Below are 17,958 nucleotides of genomic sequence, written 5' to 3' on the forward strand. Positions count from 1 at the left end.
CCCTGTCCAGATTGTGTTCAGGGTTTACGCCTGCTCTTCAGTCACAGTGAATGGTTCGGGTCTCTGCTGAAGGGATTGCACGCCAGAGCGAAGAGGTGGGGGCTGGAGGTCTTTCCCAAGGCTTCAGAAATCCAACTCTGTAGGCCAGAAGTTTTGACATGTTTTAGCATCATACTCCTTTGTTTTAAATGAAAGTTTATGTAATGGAGCTGCTGTGGTTGAGGTAGAAGTGGGATCTGACCTCCACTCTAATCCTTGCCCTGTCCCTGGCATGAGGCACCTCTGTAAACCCGGCAGCTCTGGGCTGACAATTAACAAAGATTGAAAGAACGGAGCCCTAGGAAGGTAAAAGAGGAGCCTGAGGCATCAACCTTGTTCCAGAGAGTTCTCAGCTGGACAAAGGACGTTCCTCAAACTGTTCCCCTGAGATACTTCCTAAGACAAGCCCACACATCCCCACGTCAAGTGTAGAGGGATGCACAGTGCAAGGGAAGGGAAGAGAGAGAGGGATGTGAGGGCCAGAGCCGTCAACAGGAGCTCTTTGGAAGAGGCGAGCCCTGAGATGTCCCTGTAGGGTTTGGCTGCAAGGAGACAAGGAGGGGAGGCAGGTACGCTCTGTGGAGAGTGAGAAAGTGGTTTACACAACATCCCCACCTTTGCTTGGATCTTCACATCGGCCCAGGCCTGCCTCCCATGGCTTGGCCTGATTCTTTTCTTCCTCTCTACCCTAGAGGCTTTCCAGAACCTATCCACGGATGGAGAAGGACTCTACCTGACAAAAAGGGAGGTGAGCTACCTTCCCCTCCTAGAGATAGGGCACAGCCCCAGGCTACCTCTCCTCATCTGATTCCAGGGGGCATTTTTCTCCCTGAGGATATTGAACAGGCTGTCAAAGGCCAGCCAAGCTGCTGGCCCCCCTGCCTCCAATTATTGCCTTTATATATTGCTCTCTGCCAAGGCTGCTTTAGGATCTTGGCAGACAGATTTTATTTTTTTCCAATAGCTTAATAAAGCAGAGGATTATGTGGGAGTAATAAATCCAAGCGGGAACTGAAGAACACCCGCTTAGCTCACTGTACATTAAACTTACTCCTATTGAGTTTTAGAGCGAGCTTCCTGGCCCAGCCAGCTGGTCGACCTCAGCTACCCCTCTCACTGCCTGGCTATTCAGGGGGTAGCAGAAGATAGGCTGTGACGGCGGCTAGGACCTCTTGCTTGTGTTGGAATTATCTGGAAAGGGTTGATGAGACTAGACTGAGATCTTTCAAGGGAGGAAGGTACCATTTGCCCTGCTGTGTATTAAGCTAACAAATTTAAAGATGGATTGTAATGACGATGCTTATTTCTCAGTGGATGAACCTGGTCATGTACAACTGAGCAAGGGGAAGAGCAGACTCCAGAGTCCAGGTAAGATATGGCAGCTTTAGAATCACTTTCTTATGGGGGTAAAATTTCCTTTCTCCTCCAGGAACTGCACATAAGACTGTCTCTGGGAACAGCCTCCCCAAAGATTACAGAGCCCCTATCTGTGTGAGCCAAGGTTCAGCTGCTCTGGACCCCTGAGTTTCAAGGCCAATGCTGCAGATTTCAGCCAGGCCATGTAGACCAGCGGGCATTCATAAGAGTGTGGCCTGAAAGTCATGAGTGAGGGATTTAGAATTCTTTTTTTTAATCAATTTATTTTTTATTGAGATATAATTGACATTTAACATTGTGTTACTTTTAGCTATACAATATAATGATTTAATATATGCATATATTGTGAAATAATTACCACAATAAGTTTAGTTAACATTCATCACCATACAGAAATTTTTTTCTTGTGATGAGAACTTTTACGATTTACCATCTTAACAACTTTCAAATATACCATATGATATTACTGACTCCAGTCACCATGCTGTACATTACATCTGAGGGACTTATTTATCTTATAACTAGAAGTTTGTACCTTTTGACCACCTTCACCCCCAGCCTCTGGCAACCACAATGTATTCTCTGTATTTATGAGTTCAGTTTTGTTTTGTTTTTTAGATTGCACATATAAGTGAGAGCATACAGTATTTATCTCTCTGACTTATTTCACTTAGCATAGTGCCCTCAAAGTCCATCCACATTGTCATAAATAGCATGATTTCCTTCTTTTTTATGGATGAATAATATTCCATTGCATTATGTATACCACATCTTCTTTATCCATTCATCCACTGACGGACACTTGGGTTGTTTCCATGTCTTGGCTATTCTCAATAATGCTGCAGTGAACGTGGAGGTGCACATATATTTTCAAGTTAGTGGGTTTTTTCCTTTGGATAAATACCCAGAAGTAGAATTGCTGGATCATATGGTAGTTCTATTTTTAGTTTTTTAAGGAACTTCCATGCTGTTTTCCATAGTGGCTGCACCAACTTACATTCCCACCAACAATGCACAAGGGTTCCCTTTTCTACCTCCTCACCAACCCTTGTTATTATTTGTCTTTTTTTGATGATGGCCATCCTAAAAGATATGAGATGATATCTCATTGTGTTTTTAATTTGCATTTCCCTGGTGTTTAGTGATATTGAGCTCCTTTTCATGTACCCATTGGCCATCTGATATCTTCTTTGGAAAAATGTCTGTTCGGATCCTCTGCCCATTTTTAATAGGATTGTTTTTTTTTTCATTGAGTTGTATGAGTTTTTTATGTGTTTTGGATATTAACCCCTCATCAGATATATGATTTGCAAATATTTTCTCCCATTTGGTAGATTACCTTTTCATTTTATTAATGATTTCTTTTGCCTGTGCAGAAGCTTTTTAGTTTGATGTAGTCCCACTTGTTTATTTTTGTTTTTGTTTTGGATGTCTTTGCTTTTGATGTCAAATCCAAAAAATCATTGCTAACACCAGTGTCAAGGAGATTACCCCCCTATGTTTTTTTCTAGGAGTTTTGTGGTTTCAGGTATTACATTCCATTCTTTAATACATTTTGAGTTGAATTTTTGTGTATGGTGTAAAATGGTGGTCCAGTTTCATTCTAGAATTCTTAATCAAAGTTCCAAAGAGGAAAGCCAGTCACTCATCACAGGAGAGGCTAATGAGCAGAGCAATAGAAATGAGCAGACCTTGGGGAGAGCAGAGTTGGGTCCAGCCCCAGATCTACCATTGCCTCATTATGCAGCTGTGGACAGATCACAATCGTCTGTAGGCACCAACGTCTATACCTCCATCATGAATGTGCTGAAGAATTAATGCCCATGTCACTTGTCTTCTACATGTTTGTTTTCAGGGAACAGACCCTAGAGTTACATAGTCCATACTCCATGCTACTGTAGCAGAAGCCCTGACAGAGTCAGCTATAATCTTCCAGGCCTGGGGAGCTCAATATTTTGTACTCCCCATTGTTGGAAATCTCCAGGTGTTAGGTATTCTTTATCTAGAGACAACAATCTACTTCCCTGGAACTTTCTACCCATGCTTCTAGCTCTATTCTCTGGACCACTGTAGAAACAAGTCTGGACATGCCAGAGCTTCCAGTACTTGAGGATAGCTTTGCTGCCTAGCCCAAAGCCTCTCTTCTTTAGTCATCCCTTTGGTTCTCATCCAGGACCTATTGGTGACCATTCTCTATATGCCAGTGTCCCTTTGAGATATCCGGTTCCCCTATGCAGCGGTCCCAGGATCAACACATTCTGGAACCCTATTATTTTTGTAAACAGCATTTATTTAATCTGCCAATCATGTACCTTGAGCCAAGAGACAGACCCTCTCTCCATAAAGAAATAATATTGTAGCATAAATATTTCCTGATAAACACTTGGTGCTTCTTAATGGATACAAGTTAACAAATGTTCCAGAGATCAAACTTAATTAGATTCAACTATATTTTCTTGAATTCCCCTTTCACTCCTTTTTAAAAATAGAACAGTTGATCATTTGCAATTTCCAATCTGGCTGATTCCTATTCCAATCTTCATGATTTCTAATATCAGGAATGGTTTTTCAATTGTTATCTTGAAGCTAATTCAGTACACAGGACCTAAAGCTTGAACTTTTGAAATAGCTGGATTCTCTCTCATTATCCTTTCTCCTATATAGGGTCCCAATTCCCTCTTAACTAATTTTTCCACACTTCCTTTTCTGAAGACTATGTAAGAAGGAAGTAAAATATAAAATGAGTGGTTATGTGTGTTTTAGTCTCTTTCATTAATGCCTATCATCATCCCTAAGAATGCTCCCTTGCCTTCCTCATCAACCAGCGCCCTCTGACATCACATTATTAAAGCATATCCACTCATTCTTGGCTTGTGGGTTGCTTTGCAAAATTGGAGGCAGGAGGTTGAAGAACTTCGGCCTTCAAATCTAAAAACCCACTTTCCTTTGTAATCATCTCCCACCTTCATCTTGTTATGCTAGAGATCGGATTCATATCCCTCTGAGGATGTCCTGGATCTCGTTACCTTCCATCTTTGCAAGGGCCTAATTGAATGAATTCTCGCCTCCATCTTCTGAATGCTAAACTTCTCTCCATCTCTCTTCTGGAGTCTTCCAATTCCCACTGAAACATGCTTAACTTTTAAATTTCTTCCATCTCATATTCTCTTCTAGCTACAACTCCCTCTTTCCCTTTACAGCCAAACTGATACAAGAGCTAATTGTGTCCGTGTTTTCACCTCCCACTTTCCCCTCAGACTACTTCAGTTCAGATTTCTCAGGTGTCATCTCTCTCCCAGACTTTTGCATTGGCTACCTGTCTGATTTTACTGTATCTACCCCTAGCTCTCAAATCAATTTCCTGCAGTCTAAGTACACTTTCAAAGACTCAAATGCAGTCATTGCACTCCCAAGGGGAAAACTTTTCAGTGTGTTCCTACTGATATTCAGGAAAAGTCTAGTCATGAACATGGCCTGCATCATCTGGCCCCCCATCCCCACCTAGCTGACCATACTTTCCTGCACCCTACTCCCACCACACCAGCGTTACCTTTATTTCCTTCAACAGTCCATGCTTCTCCTGACCTCTGGTCCTTTGCCCTCACTGTCTGCTCAGCTCTGGGGTTAGTTACCTAACTCCTGATCCTTCACGTCTTAGCCCCATTGGATTCCCATATTATTTACTCACATATCACTCTTCCCCGACCACAACATTCAAAATGCTTTTTTATTGTTTTTGCTCACTCCTTCCTTATTTTTTTAGAGCCTTATCGAAATTTAATTCATCACCATACAGTTTACCCATTTAAGATATGGGGTTCAATGGTTTTCAGCATAGTCACAGAGCTGTGCAACCATCACCACAATATAATTTTAGCACATTTTTCATCAACACAGAAAGAAACCCCATGCCCATTATCAGTCACTCCCCATGTGTGCCCCACCCCTCTAGTCCTAGGCAACCACTAACCTACTTTCTGAATCCATAGAGTTGCCTATTCTGGACATTTTACATAATTGGAATCATGTAATATGTGGCCTTTTGTGACTGACTTTTTTCACTTAGCATAATATTTTCAAGGTTAATCCATCTGGTAGCATGTATCAAGACTTTATGCTTTCTTAGCCACAAATATTATTTCATTTTGTAGATATACCATGTTTTATTGATCCATTCATCAGTTGATGGGCCATTTAGGTTGTTTCTACTTTTTGGCTATTGTGGATAATCCTGCCATGAATGTTTGTCTACAGATTTTTGCATGGATGTATGTTTTCATTTTCCTTGGGTGCGTACCTAAGAGTGAAGTTGCTGGGTCAGATGATAACTCTGTGTAACATTTTGAGGAACTGCCAAACTGTTTTCCAAAGCAGCTCTACCATTTTACATTTCCGCTAGGAGTGAATGAGAGTTCCAGTTTCTCCACATCCTCGTCAACTTTTGTTATTTTCTGTCTTTTTTAGTTAGCCATCCTAGAGGGTGTGAAGTGATATCTCATTGTGGTGTTGATTTGCATTTTCCTGATGGCTTGTGATGTTGAGTAACTTTTCAGTGTATAATTGACCATTTGTATATCGTCTTTGGAGAAATGTCTGTTCAAACCATTTGTCCATTTTTAAATTGGGTTATTTGTCTTTTTGTTACTGAGTTGTGAGGGTTCCATATATGTATATTCTATATATGTGTGTATGTATTCTAGTTACATGCCCTTTATCATACATGTGATTTGCAAAAATTTTCTCCCATTCTGCAGACTGTCTTTTAAGTTTCCTGTTGCTATCATTTATAGAACATGAGTTTCTAATTTTAATGAAGTCTAACTTACCTATTGTTTCTCTTGTCACTTATACTTTTGGTGTTGTATCTAAGAAATCAGTGTCTAATCCAAGATTATGAATATTTACTCTTATATTTTTCTCCTAAAAGTTTTATAGTTTATCTCTTACATTTAGGTCTTTGATCCATTTTGGGGTAGGTTTTGTATAGGATGTGATCCATTTTGGGGTAGGTTTTGTATAGGATGTGATGTAGGGGTCCATCTTCATTCTTTTGCATGTGTATATCCCATTGTCCCAGCACCACTTGTCGAAGAGACTCTTCTTTGCTCCATTTTATTGTCTTGGCACTCTTTCCAAAAATCAATTTCTCATAAAGTAAAGATTTATTTCTGAACTTTCAATTCTATTCCATTGATCTATATATCTATCCTTATGCCAGAACCACACCATGCTGATTACTATAGTTTTATAGTAAGTTTTGAAATCAGGACGTGTGAGTTCTCCAACTTGATTTTTTTTTTCAAGATTGTTTTGGTGATCCTGGGTTCCTTACATTTACACATGAGTTTTAGCATCAGCTTGGCAGATTCTGTAGAAGAAAAAAAAAGGCAGCTGGATTTGGATACCAATCACATAAATCTGTAAGTCAATTTGGGGAATATTGCCATCTTCACAATAGAAAATTTTCTGATCTGTGAACATGAGATGTCTCTCCATTTTTTTAGGTCTTTAATTTCTTTCGACAATGTGTTGTTGCTTTCAATGTAGAAGTCCTATACTTCCTTTGTTAAATTTATTCCTAAGTATTGTATTCTTTTTGTTGCTTTTATAAATAATTTCATTTTCAGATTGTTCATTGCTAATGTATAGAAATAAAATTGATTTTTGTATATTGATCTTATACTCTGCCACCTTGTTGAACTCATTTCTTAGTTCTAATAGATTTTTAGAGGATTCCTTACAATTTTATATATATATAATCATGTCATCTGCAAGTGGAAGTAGTTTTATTTCTTCTGTTCTAATCTGGATGCCTTCTATTTATTTTTCTTGTCTAATTGCCCTGGCTAGAACTTCTAGTACAATGCTGACTAGAGGTGGAGAAAGGAGATATCCTTATATTCTTGATCTTGGGAGAAAACATCCAGTCTTTCACCAATAAGTAGGATATTAGCCGTGGGGTTTTGTAGATACCATTTGCCAGCTTGAGGAAGTTCCCCTCTGTTTGTAGTTTAATGAGTCAACAGACTTTTAATTACTTGCTTGATGTCTGTATTCTCTGCTACACTGTAGCTGAGGTGTCTCTTGTTTATTGCTGTCTCCTTAGCATGTAGCACAGTGCCTGGCATAGAGAAACCACTCAGTAATGATTTCCCAAATGGCTAAAAGAAATTATCCTTTCAAGTTCGTGTCTTCCTTCATTTTGTTCTCATCCCAACCTCTGTAAATTTTGTCTTAAACCCAAGTCTTCCTGCTATTTCAGCCATTTCTCTATTTTCTTTCCCATTGGGATTACTAGGGAGCTGATAGTTAACAATATCTTGTCATAATCTCCAATACATCATGATGTATAGTCTTTTATAAAGGCTGTTGTCTGACCTATTGATCCTCTCACCCTTTTGAAATCTGCTTTCCTGTGTCCAGGGCACATTTCAAGTCTGCCCAACTTTCCCTTACTTTGCTACTCCAAGGTCAAAATTACTTTCTTCCAGGATTTCCATAACTTACAGGTTGGCCAGCATTCAATCCAGAGAAGAATTCCCTCTCCTCATCCATTTAGTCCTCTGTGCAGTGAAGCAGTCACTGTAACAAGTGAAACCTTGTCACATGAGCTAACCCCAGAGATTGTGGTTGCTGAAACCCCTTACCAGTCTAATTTCCTTCCAGAACACTCCCTACCAACTGTGTACAAGAAGTGTCAACCTTCCCTTGGACTCAACAGGCAGGCTGGGCTGTACTCCCATTGTGAGCCCGCTCTGTTCCTCTCTCTCTCATTTTCAACCCAACTGCTCTCCTCTGACTTCGTACATTAGAAAATAGAAATGTGCAACCCGACAACAACTCTTCCTCCCCTCCATCATATCTGTTGTTTTTTTTTTTTTTTGAACAAAACATATTCCTCCATTGCCTCATCACAGGGAATGTTTATGTTCAAATTGTTAAAAGATAGTAAGTTCATACTTTAAAAAAATGCTAATACTCAGTGTATTGGTATATGGTCCTTGGACATTTAAGGCTATGTTGATCTTAATTGATTTTGGAGTGTAGAGGAATAATACACTGCAAGTGACACCCTGCTGAGAGTTTGTCCAGCTAATGTCATCTACATTCATGTTGGTCTACTGTCAATATGGCTGTAAAGTGCCTTATTCTAACAAAGTTAGTCTTTATAACAATTTCCCACTACACAAGAAGACAGTGTCTTGAGGAATGGGTCACCTTCTCCTGGTCTGCATGAAGGTGAAATATGGGCAGCAGTGGCCCTGATCCTGCTGATTTACCTACAACAGTTTTCACCAGAGTGGGTCTGCTTCTAGTCTAATGAATCCAGCTCTCCATCATTCAGACCAAAGCAGTTCTTTCTGCAAGTTGGGAGTCTGGATTTGCCTGGGGGTGTGCAAACTCCCCACCTGCTTCGACAAACAGACACCTGGTGATTACCAGGCACCCTTTGAACCTGGGTGCCCAGCCTTCCAGAGCCGGCTTTTAAAGAGGAATGCATCCAACTGGGAAAATGACAGACACCCTGATGGCATAAACCAAGATGGAGAAAGAGTTGGGACCCAGGACACAGGAGGTCCAGCCTAGATCCTTCACTGGCTAGAGAAGCCCAGGGACCAGAGCTGTGCAGCTGAATGAGGGGGGGAACAGGAGGAACGACCTTTGGGGAAAAAAGTAGCCAGTAGTTTTATCTGATTGCTTAACCATGGGGAAAATAGTGTTAAGAAAGATTTTGAGATTCTGCTGGAGAGTTTTGGAAGAATTATTGGATAATGACATATAGACTAAGCAGATTTTTTAAATGAGGTAATTATTAACTCCTGGAAGAAAAAAGAATTATAGAAGAAAGGAAATGTGATCCTAGAGTATTTCTTCACTCGGCAGTGAACAGTACATACATAATTGTAATAAAATAAAAATTGAATATTGATTTAACGAAAAATGTGACATAACTATAGTAGAGAATGGAGGGAGAGAAGATGCACGTATGAAAGTAGGTTAGGAGTGCCCAGCCCCATCATCCATCATGAGAAGTCAATAGGCATTTAAAATTGATGAGTCAAGGGGTAACCATGTATGCGTGTTATTTAGAAATATGGAGGTAAGCATCAGAAGAAAGAGTTTAGAGAGAGAAATTCGAGATAGGAATGGAACAGGGACTGCTGTTTTTCCTTCATGCCTTATAATACTTTTTGAGTTTTTAAATTATGTATATCGGGATGGATTTTTATCAAAAACAAGCGAACTAGCAAATAGTCTGAGAAACAAGAGTTTAAGATTCAAGGAAGGGCAGGGAGACAGAGAAGAAGAGTGAAGGCTTCTTCCATACCACATGGGCAGGAAAGTTGGTTGATTATAGTTGGAGAAAAAATGTCTGTGCAAGAATGTTACTTTAAGCCAAGAGACGTACACTAGAAAAGCCATTCTTCATCAGGAGTCCACAGCCCAGCTGGAACAGAGGAAAGAGCTGTTGTTATTGTAGCTGCCCCTGGTCTCAGCCCTTCCAACCTGCCCAGGGGGTTGGAGAGACATCTGCTCCCCAACTTTCCCTCCCGGCTGCTGCAGGCACTCAGGAGCTAAATGCACTGCAATTTGAACTCAGACAGGGCAGAGCGAGTGGGTAGGGTGCCTCTGAGGAATTTTGAAGAGTGAATTGGGCACCTTCCCATCCACTGGGGAGCCATGGGAGTGATGGAGCTGGTCCAGCCGTGCCAGCAGGTGGTACATGTGCTCCCTCTGCTGTCTGGCAGTCCCAAACAGCATCCGTAGGAATGGGGCCAGGACTCTGTGGTCGGTCCCTCAAAGGAAGGAAAGGTCTCTTTACCCTTCCTGAGCCTTCTGTGTTTGAACGTCTTTGTCTTTCTCTAGGACAAGCTCCCAGGGATTACTCAAGAATCCAGCTCTCATTCCAGGAGGCTGTGCTGCCCCTGTGGTTGTGATACACTGAATCCTGCCTCATCTGAAATGTAGTCAAAGCCGCCTTTGAGGAGCCTCAGCCAGGTCCTCAGATGGTCAGGCTCTGGTAAGCCTGAGGTTACAGAGCAGGTCATCTGAGCCCTTTGGGACACCAGCCCGGAATCCCCTGGAAAATGAAGCAAGAGATGTTCCACTGTGGGAAAAAAAGGGGAGAAGCTATATCTTGCTTCACTGCCACCAGTCCAATCCATTTCTTGGAAGAGAAATGACCACAGGGTGCTGTGTGTCACACAGGAGCGGTCCACTGGGCATTTGCGGAATAATCTTACTCTCCAGTGTCTGAATTCTGAGTGTTTCACAGCCAAAGGGCAAAATAAAATATGGTTCCCATAAAGGTCTTGGACTCCATGACAAGTAGGATCTTAATTCTGGTTGAAAAATAAATTTGGGGAAGGGAAATTCCAGCCAGCAAGGCAGGCACCTCCCTCCCTCCGTCTCCATAAAGTGGTCATCAGGTGTCTCAAAAGATCATGATCCACTAGAGCATAGAGTGCATTCCAGAGGATGACCAGGTCAGACCCCACTCAGGAGGACTTGCAATTTGAGAACTCATTCCTGGAAGCATATTCCCAGTGGCAGAATCTTGGCAAATGTGTATGTCCAGAGGACAGGTGGGTGGGGACCTTCCTAATTATGACCTTTCCGAGCAGACACCAACAGAAGTGGATGGTGTGGGCAGGAGTGCGCCATCACACAAACACACACTCTCAGGAACAAGGTCAGTGTTTGGAAGTGGACACATCCTAGTACAAGGAACAAACACACAGCCAACTAATCTGCATCCCACAGGGACTGTTACAAAGCGTTCATGATTATTTCAGTGACATAGCAGGGTCAGACGCACAGCACAGCTTGGGCCAGGTCGTTTTTGCCTCCTGGCCCTGTGCTTAGTTAACCAGGATGGATGGCCATGCTTATCAGCATCGACTCTGGAGGCAGACAGAGCTAATGCCTGAAGACCCTGAGTCCTAGGCTGTCACACTGCCTCATTACATAAGGTTTTCTGTACACAAAACACTGGTACCAACAGGTCAACGTAGACTCTACTGAAAAAGGGAAAGTCCAAAATAATAAATGAGCCATTTCCTGCAGGACTCAGAGATGATCTTCACCTTAACGTCCAGGTAGAAAGTCCAACACACCTGCCCACTTTGCTGCCCCAACCACATGTCACCCCAAACTCCTGCTGGGCCTGCTTGGGCCCTGCAAGACAAGAGGGATGGAATTTTACAGGCTTAGGGTCAGTGGTGAGCAGCCCGGGCTGGCCGTGCCCCCTCTAGGTCAGCTGGATTGGTTCTCAGGATGCAGAGTGGTTTCCTCCCTCACGAGGCATTGCTCAAGAACCAGTCTTTAAGAGAGAGTGCATCAGGCAGCATCAGGCAGGAAAACAGGAACTACTCAAGGTATTTCGAGAAGGAGGGATTTAACACAGGGAATGAGGTGCTTACAAAGCTGTTGGATTGGCTGGAGGAGCAAAGACCCGAGGAGGTCACCACTAACTCCCAGGTTCACCACCAGCTTTCAGAGAACCAAGAAGCTGCTGCTACCACCCAACCAGACACTACGGGGAACTGCCAGAAATGATCACTGCTGCCTGCAGCCCTAAGGCAGGTGGTTTGCAGGACAAAACCTCACATCTGCTGAAGCCTCTATGTCTGCCCACCCTGCTGGAGGCAGAATAATAAGGCTGCTGCCTCTCTTCTGCCTTCCAAATGACACATAAATACATCTCACTAGTGGGACTTACAATGTATCTGGAACTCTCCTGGCAAGGTGGTTCTCAGGCTTCCAGGCCCTGCCAGACAGGAGAGAATACAGATGGGGGTGGAAAGGGTGTCAAGTGCCAACAGACAATAGTCAGCACAGGGAAAAGAGAAAAATGGGGGTAGAGAAGGAAAGACAAAGCAGATGGAGATGGAGAGCTGGAGGGAGAAGGAAATTCAGACCGAGGGGCAGACAGAGGAGGCCTTGCAGGGAGCAATATGGATGAAATAAGATGGGAGATACAGAGGACAGGAGAGAGATCAGGACATCAAAACGGAAGCAAGAAGGCTGGGGTCTACGGATGTCAATGGGAGTGTTGGCAATCGAGCCCAATCATCTGAAATCCATCGCCAGTGGAAATGTTGACAACAGTGATCAGGGTTGTGGCTATGATTCTCAAGCTTTATTGTACATAAAAACCACCTGGAACAATAACTTTTAAAAAAAAAAGCTTCTGAAATTCTGATCCAGAAAGTCCAGGGCTAGTCCTAGGAATCTGGATTTTTTTTTAAAGCTCCCCAGTGATGCCTGTTGTCCTTGGGTCACATTCCAAAATCCCTGCTTTTGCAACTCCACTGAACAGTGGAAATGCTCTGAGCTACAGCAAGCAGGGTAGCTACCACAAGCCTACTGAGTTCAAGCGCAAAGTCTGCTCCATCAGAGACTCCCCCAGCCCCACCCCCAGCGACACTCTGCTACCTGGGCCGTCTCTAAGACCTCTTCCCACCACCTCCTCACTCATGCTCACATCTCCCCTTCCTTCCAGCTCCCAGAGAACTGATGTCCTAGTTGATTTTTACCTCTAAACAAGCTAATTAAGCAATAATCCTAGAAGAATCCATCACTGTGACAAGGCTGTTGATTAACCATCCCCCCAGCCAAGCCAAAAGTGCTTAATATCCCAGCAGAATGGTCCATACTGAGAGCAGCAGCAGCACTGGGCAGCAGCGAAGCACGCGATGGCTGTGTCTGAGAAGACACAAGCAGAATGGGTAATTGGGCCCAACTCTGCAGCCGAGTGAAGGACGGTGGAGAGGAAGGTGGACTCGCCTGAGGCTGCACAGGCTGGGGCATCAGTAACCAGACTCTAGACCATTCTTTCTGAGACCACCAAACGTCCCCAGAGAGTTTCTAAGGTTACAAACCACTCTGGACCATGGGAGACGTGTGAAAGGGAGCCAGACGTGGAGGCATTTTTAATTCTCCAACTTTACAGCTGTGTCCACTATAGAGCTGCTGGAGTAAAAGCAGAAACAGGCAAAACGATAAAATGGCTGCCTTTAGAGATCAATTTCAAGTATAGACTGAAATATAACTTTCTCTTTTCCACATTTAGAGTCTTAATCTAAACACCCCCCTGTTCCCTTAAAAGATTTGCTTTCTTCAGTGCTAGTAAAATAGTCTCTTTGACCGAGCAGGATTTGATAAAATACTGTCTCCTGATGGTCACAATGTCGCAGCTTTGAAGCATCCACCTCCAAAGGCTCCTTACCCCTCAAGGAGCCAGGGGGGCCTCAGCGTGGAACCTCCAGCCAGCCCGGCCGAGCGTGCACCATCTGAGCTGCCATATCTGTGAAATTGTCCCATCGTCTGTCTGACTCCATCTTTGTTTGAATTCTGGTCTCATTTCTGCCACTTTTTGCATAGAGAGTGGATGAGGTTGGCAAAACCTCTGGACCTTGGGGAAGGAAACTGACCCCCAGCTGTGCCACTCAGATTTGGTCACTGACGTGCCATGTCATCTTAAGTCTTTGAGTTTCCAATTCTGTTCAGCCACAAAGAAAAGAAAATAGCATATAGTAAGCAATGAAAGTTAAGAGAATGAGTGACTGGACATCCGTAGGGGAGCATGGTGGAGGGGGCAGAACATGGGCGTGGCCTCTGCGGACCATGGTGTAAGCCCCGGCTCAGCCTCCGTATAGCTGTGGGTGCTTTGGAGAACGGACTTCTCTTTCTGGGCTTCCTTCTGCTCTAAATGAAGGGGCTGAACTTGAAGATCTCTAAGGTCCCTTCCATGTCACAAACTTGGAGAGCCAGGTCGTAAGTTCTAAACCTCAATCATCAAGGGGCAGCAATTAGCCAGCAAAAAAGAGCTCCTAGCAACGCAGCAGCGACAGCTCTTACTGGGACCCACTGTCTAGGGAAATAAATCGAACAGGGCTCTTCTCCCTCAGCCTGGGAGCTGCTGCTCCTTTCAGGACATTTGTGACAATGGACATTCAAAGGCCCCTGCACTCACAGGGGGTTGGCTATTAGCATTGATGTGGCCCTGGGAAGGCAAAATCAGGATGATGGTGGTGAGACAGTGACACCTAGTGGCCATCTCCACTAATCACAACCCAGCCCTGCTTCTCAACTCTTGCCAAACCCATCCTCCGCATGGTTACATGGCATCAGGAACCCACAGTGCAAGGCATGCAGGGCCCTGGCTTGTAATCTCAGTCTTGCAAATGCCTGTCTGTCTGGCCTTAGTCAGTTTCTTCAATAGAAGTTTGGCTTTTAAGTCCTTCCCTTCCAGCTGCCTTGTTCTCTGAGACTCTGCCATGGCTTAATGATGTATAGTTAAGGACCCTGGGCCCATGTGGTGGGCAGGATATCCCTACTGGGAAGGTGCAGCCCAGAGTTCACCGCTGGGACCTGGCGCTCCATCCACATGATCAAGCACAGTCCCGCCACTCCACACAGCCACGAGCCAGGCCACATGGCCAGGCCACCGACAGCAGACATTCCATGCCAAGGCCTGCCTCCATCCCAGCCACCAGCTGCTCAGGTGGGGGATGGTAACAGAACCAGCCAGAAGGAAGCCTTGTTGAGCTAGCTTTCCAGCGGGGGAGGGCAGTTCATCTGGTGTGGCCCACTTTGGGGACCACAGTCTTACCCTACTGGTAAGGTCCATAGGGTTCGTGTATCCCTAAAGAACAATGCAGATTGGTTCTTTTTAACCACTGTACCCCTATGCTGATGCCCCACAAACCGAAGGACTGGAAAGGGGGTTCAGAACCTCCCCCCAGGGCCCAGGGACTTACCCTATCTCTTGGCACAGCTGAGGACACACAGGCTGAGCTTGTTGGGGCTTTCCTGAGACCCATTTTATTCTCATCCTGGAAAAACTGGGCTCCTGCCTCTTGAACTATGTTCCTATCGCTAATTTTTGGTCTGTGTTTATTAGTCTTTCTCAGGGTAGAATCTTTGAGTGCTTGCATGACTTCCGCAGAAGGCTTCGGTGCTTCCCAATACACAAACTGCAAAAACGCTGGATGAGGCTGTCTTTATGTCACCTTTACTCCTCATGGCTTCCCGTAGACCATTGCCAAGAAGTATACAGGGGTAACGCTTCCTTGAAGAAGGAAGCCATTCATTCAGGTTGGGGATACAAATTCTAGAGCTGCCACAGCTTCTGGTGGTATGTGGTAACTTTCCCTTGTCATTAAATGGCGTGTGTAAAAATGCTTTCTTGGAGATGGAGAGCAGCTGAACTATCCTTCAAAACACCTATCCTATGTTAGTCAGGCTCCAGTTTGGAGTCAAAAATACACCAGCTGTTTGAGTAGGGAAAATTTAATATGAAGAATTATTAACTACTGAAAGGGGCAATAGAGCACTCGACGGAATACAGGGCTAGGAAGTGCAGGAAGCGGCTGCTGCCTCTAGGGCTGAGGGGGTTACCCAAAGAAGGAGTGAAGAACTTGCATGAGATTCAGACCACACTGGAGAGAGTGTGGCTGCAGCCCCTCGAAGGGTAGAGAAGTTAACCGGGGCAGCAGCAGACTGGAGCTGCAGCACAGGAGGTGCTGAGTGCCAGAAAAACTCACTGGAGAGAGCACCCTTGAGCAGGAGAGCCCAGAGGCTGACGCCTGTGGGAAGAGGAAAGGCCCATTGGAGCAGAAGAGGTGCTGGTCCTCTGTATGCCTTGCAGTGTCCCTCTAGCACCCTCTACTGACAAAGCCTAACATTACACCTGCTGGCAAAGGAGAAATGTTTACAGGGTCCAGCTCCGGTAGTATCAAGCAGGGCAAAGAAGGGTGGGTCTGGAGTTGCGAGGCAACAAATTGATACCATGCACACCTACTCTGTGCCAGGCCCTGTGTTATGAATTTCCCTCATGACTCATAACCTCAAGCATAATTCCTTGAAGGAGATATTATCATTCCCATTTTAATGTTGAAAGTCACCAAAAGCTGGAAGTCACCTAAGAAGGATGCGCACCTAATACGTGCCTGAGCTGGGGTTTAAGCTGGTGTGTGTGTGACTCTAGAGGCTGTGTTTCCACACCAAGCTAACAGTGCCTCTCTCCATAAAGGACAAAGGACGGTAAGATTCTGTTCTCTCTGCCCGCCCTCCTCTGTGAGCTCATGTAAACCTTCCCAGCATTGCTTCCTGGGCTCTCTCCCTCGGAGAGACTGACAGTGAGGCAGATGCCCTGGTGCTCTGAGGCAGCAATTCCCAAACCAGACTCCCTGGGAGGGCTTGGTGAAAATGGAGGCTCCTGGGCCGACCTCTGCAGATTCCAATTTAGCAGATGGGGTAGGAACATGGAATCTGCATTTAACAAGCTCCCCGGAAGTCTCGATGTGCTCCAAGAGAGAGGCACCAACCTCCACTGGGCTGGAAGTGGAAAGTGAGGAGCTGCCTGGCCGTTGACGGGGGGAGAGGAGCTAACAAGCTCCCCTCAGCCCCAGCACCCTGCAGAAAGGTCAATATTGATATTTGGTTTCTGAAATGAAAATCCAATCGGGCACATGGATCTGCGTTATGGGTGATGAAGTTGTAATGACTGTAACAGAGGCGGAATTGATTCCTACTTGTCATCCTGGGAAATTGGAGGATGGGCTCCGGGACCCCCATGGACAGGAGGTATTACAGAGCTAGAGCAGGCCAGAGGTAATCCCATCTGGCTCAGGAATAAGAGCCACTAGCTTATGAGTGCCTACCATGTGCCAGGAATCATGCTCCATTATCTCCAATCCTTAAACCCTCTTGCAAGGATTAACGCCACAACTACCAGATGAGGAAACTGAGGGTCTTGTCCAAGGCCACACGGAGTTGAAATTCAGGCACAGGTGGCTCTTGTTCCAAAGCCATGCTCTTTCCATGGACCCACATGGCCTGGGAGAGGAGCCAGCTCCTGACTCGGGGCCCTGCCGGGGGAGAGCCAGGCTGGTCCTTAGTGGGCTGAGGGTTTGCTGCCCTGGGAGGGCTGATCCAGGAGGGCCAGAACGCAGGCCAGGAGGCCTGGAAGTGCCCCAGAGGGGAGAAGGGGATGCTGAGCCCATACTTTGGGCCCACCCAGACAGCCAGATACGAGGTGAGAGAGGCTGAGGGGAAGCCACGGATGGGGCCTTTTTAAGGAACAGGGAACCAGTTCACCACTAACTGGGGCCCCATTGATGTTACAATATCTGATCAACCCCCTGAATCACTGTGGAAAAGGCCCCCAGTAAAATCACATGCAGGAAGGGGGAAAATTCAGAAATGTCTCGAGCGCCAGCCTGTTTAGTCCTAAAAAGGGTGAGAAGAGCTGAAACTCTTCCCTGTCACACAGCCCAACCAACGCAAGAGAGAGAAAACTCAGCGTCGGCTCACTTACACCTTGTGAAGACAAAGCAAAAACCAGCTGGGGTGCGTCTGCAGCCGCCCAGCTCTGCCTGCTCCAGTTTATCTCCAGTGGCCAGCTCATGTCTGTCATGAGGTGGGCCCTCCAGAACCGTGTGGACCAGTACAGAGTCCGACAGATCCAGGCTCAGATCCCTGAGGCCTCTCAGTTGTGTGGCCTTGACCCTAACCCCTCTGGGCCTAGCTGCC

The 17,958-nt window shown here is 45.1% G+C and overlaps 1 protein-coding gene across 4 annotated transcripts in view; it reads left to right on the forward strand.

The window, feature by feature from the left end:
* Nucleotides 1-10,715, forward strand: part of CAPN13 (calpain 13) — an 83,324-nt gene extending 72,609 nt beyond the window's left edge. For all 4 annotated transcript variants that reach the window (XM_046660413.1, XM_046660415.1, XM_046660414.1 and 1 more), the window contains 3 exons: nt 732-787; nt 1,351-1,407; nt 10,285-10,715. In XM_046660413.1, coding sequence (XP_046516369.1) covers nt 732-787; nt 1,351-1,377 — 83 coding nt within the window. In that variant the 3' untranslated portion in view covers nt 1,378-1,407; nt 10,285-10,715. The remainder of the gene's footprint in view (nt 1-731; nt 788-1,350; nt 1,408-10,284) is intronic.
* Nucleotides 10,716-17,958: the final 7,243 nt, after the last annotated feature.

This window comes from Equus quagga, chromosome 5 (genome assembly GCF_021613505.1).
Source record: "Equus quagga isolate Etosha38 chromosome 5, UCLA_HA_Equagga_1.0, whole genome shotgun sequence".
Lineage (NCBI taxonomy): Eukaryota > Metazoa > Chordata > Mammalia > Perissodactyla > Equidae > Equus > Equus quagga.